Source organism: Mesitornis unicolor, unplaced genomic scaffold (assembly GCF_000695765.1).
Source record: "Mesitornis unicolor isolate BGI_N332 unplaced genomic scaffold, ASM69576v1 scaffold17438, whole genome shotgun sequence".
Lineage (NCBI taxonomy): Eukaryota > Metazoa > Chordata > Aves > Mesitornithiformes > Mesitornithidae > Mesitornis > Mesitornis unicolor.
Window position 1 is genome coordinate 1,944 of NW_010201309.1, and position 567 is coordinate 2,510.

Genomic DNA, 567 nt, shown 5'->3' on the forward strand with positions numbered 1-567 from the left:
GTGTTTTTGGGTGGTTTTGGATGTTTCAGGGGTGGTTTTGGGGTGATTTTGGGTGTTTCAGGGTGTTTTGGGGTGTTTTCGGGTGTTTTTGGGTGTTTCAGGGGTGTTTTTGGGTGTTTTTGGGTGTTTCCGGGTGCTGCGGGGGCTCACCTGGCGGATGCTCTGCCCCACGTACTCGATGACCATCTCGTCGGCTGCGATTGGCTCCATGGCGAAGAGGCCCCACTCGTGGATGCGGCTGCGCCCGAAACGCAGGCGCTTCTTCCGGAACTGGGGGGGGAGGGGACATGACGTCATCACGGTGATGTCACGGTGATGTCATCACGGTGATGTCACAGGGGGGGGCGGCCTTGGAGGCACAGGGGGAGGAGATGGGGACAAGGTGGGGAACAACCAAAATGGCGGGAAACGAAAGCGGCGGGAAACTGAGATGGCGGGAAACCGAAACAGAGAAGGAATGGGGTGGAAGCGGCCATATTGGATGTCAGCCATATTGGATGTCAGCCATATTGGATGTCAGCCATATTGGATGGCAGCCATATTTGATGTGAGCCATGTTCGCTGGTC

General features: G+C 56.6%; 1 protein-coding gene across 1 annotated transcript in view; it reads right to left on the bottom strand.

The window, feature by feature from the left end:
* LOC104545009 (extensin-like) overlaps positions 1-270 on the bottom strand; it is a gene marked incomplete at both ends in the record, with an annotated part of 1,811 nt that extends 1,541 nt beyond the window's left edge. The window contains 1 exon segment of the mRNA XM_010190030.1: positions 151-270. Coding sequence (XP_010188332.1) covers positions 151-270 — 120 coding nt within the window.
* Between the last annotated feature and the right edge of the window lie 297 nt (positions 271-567).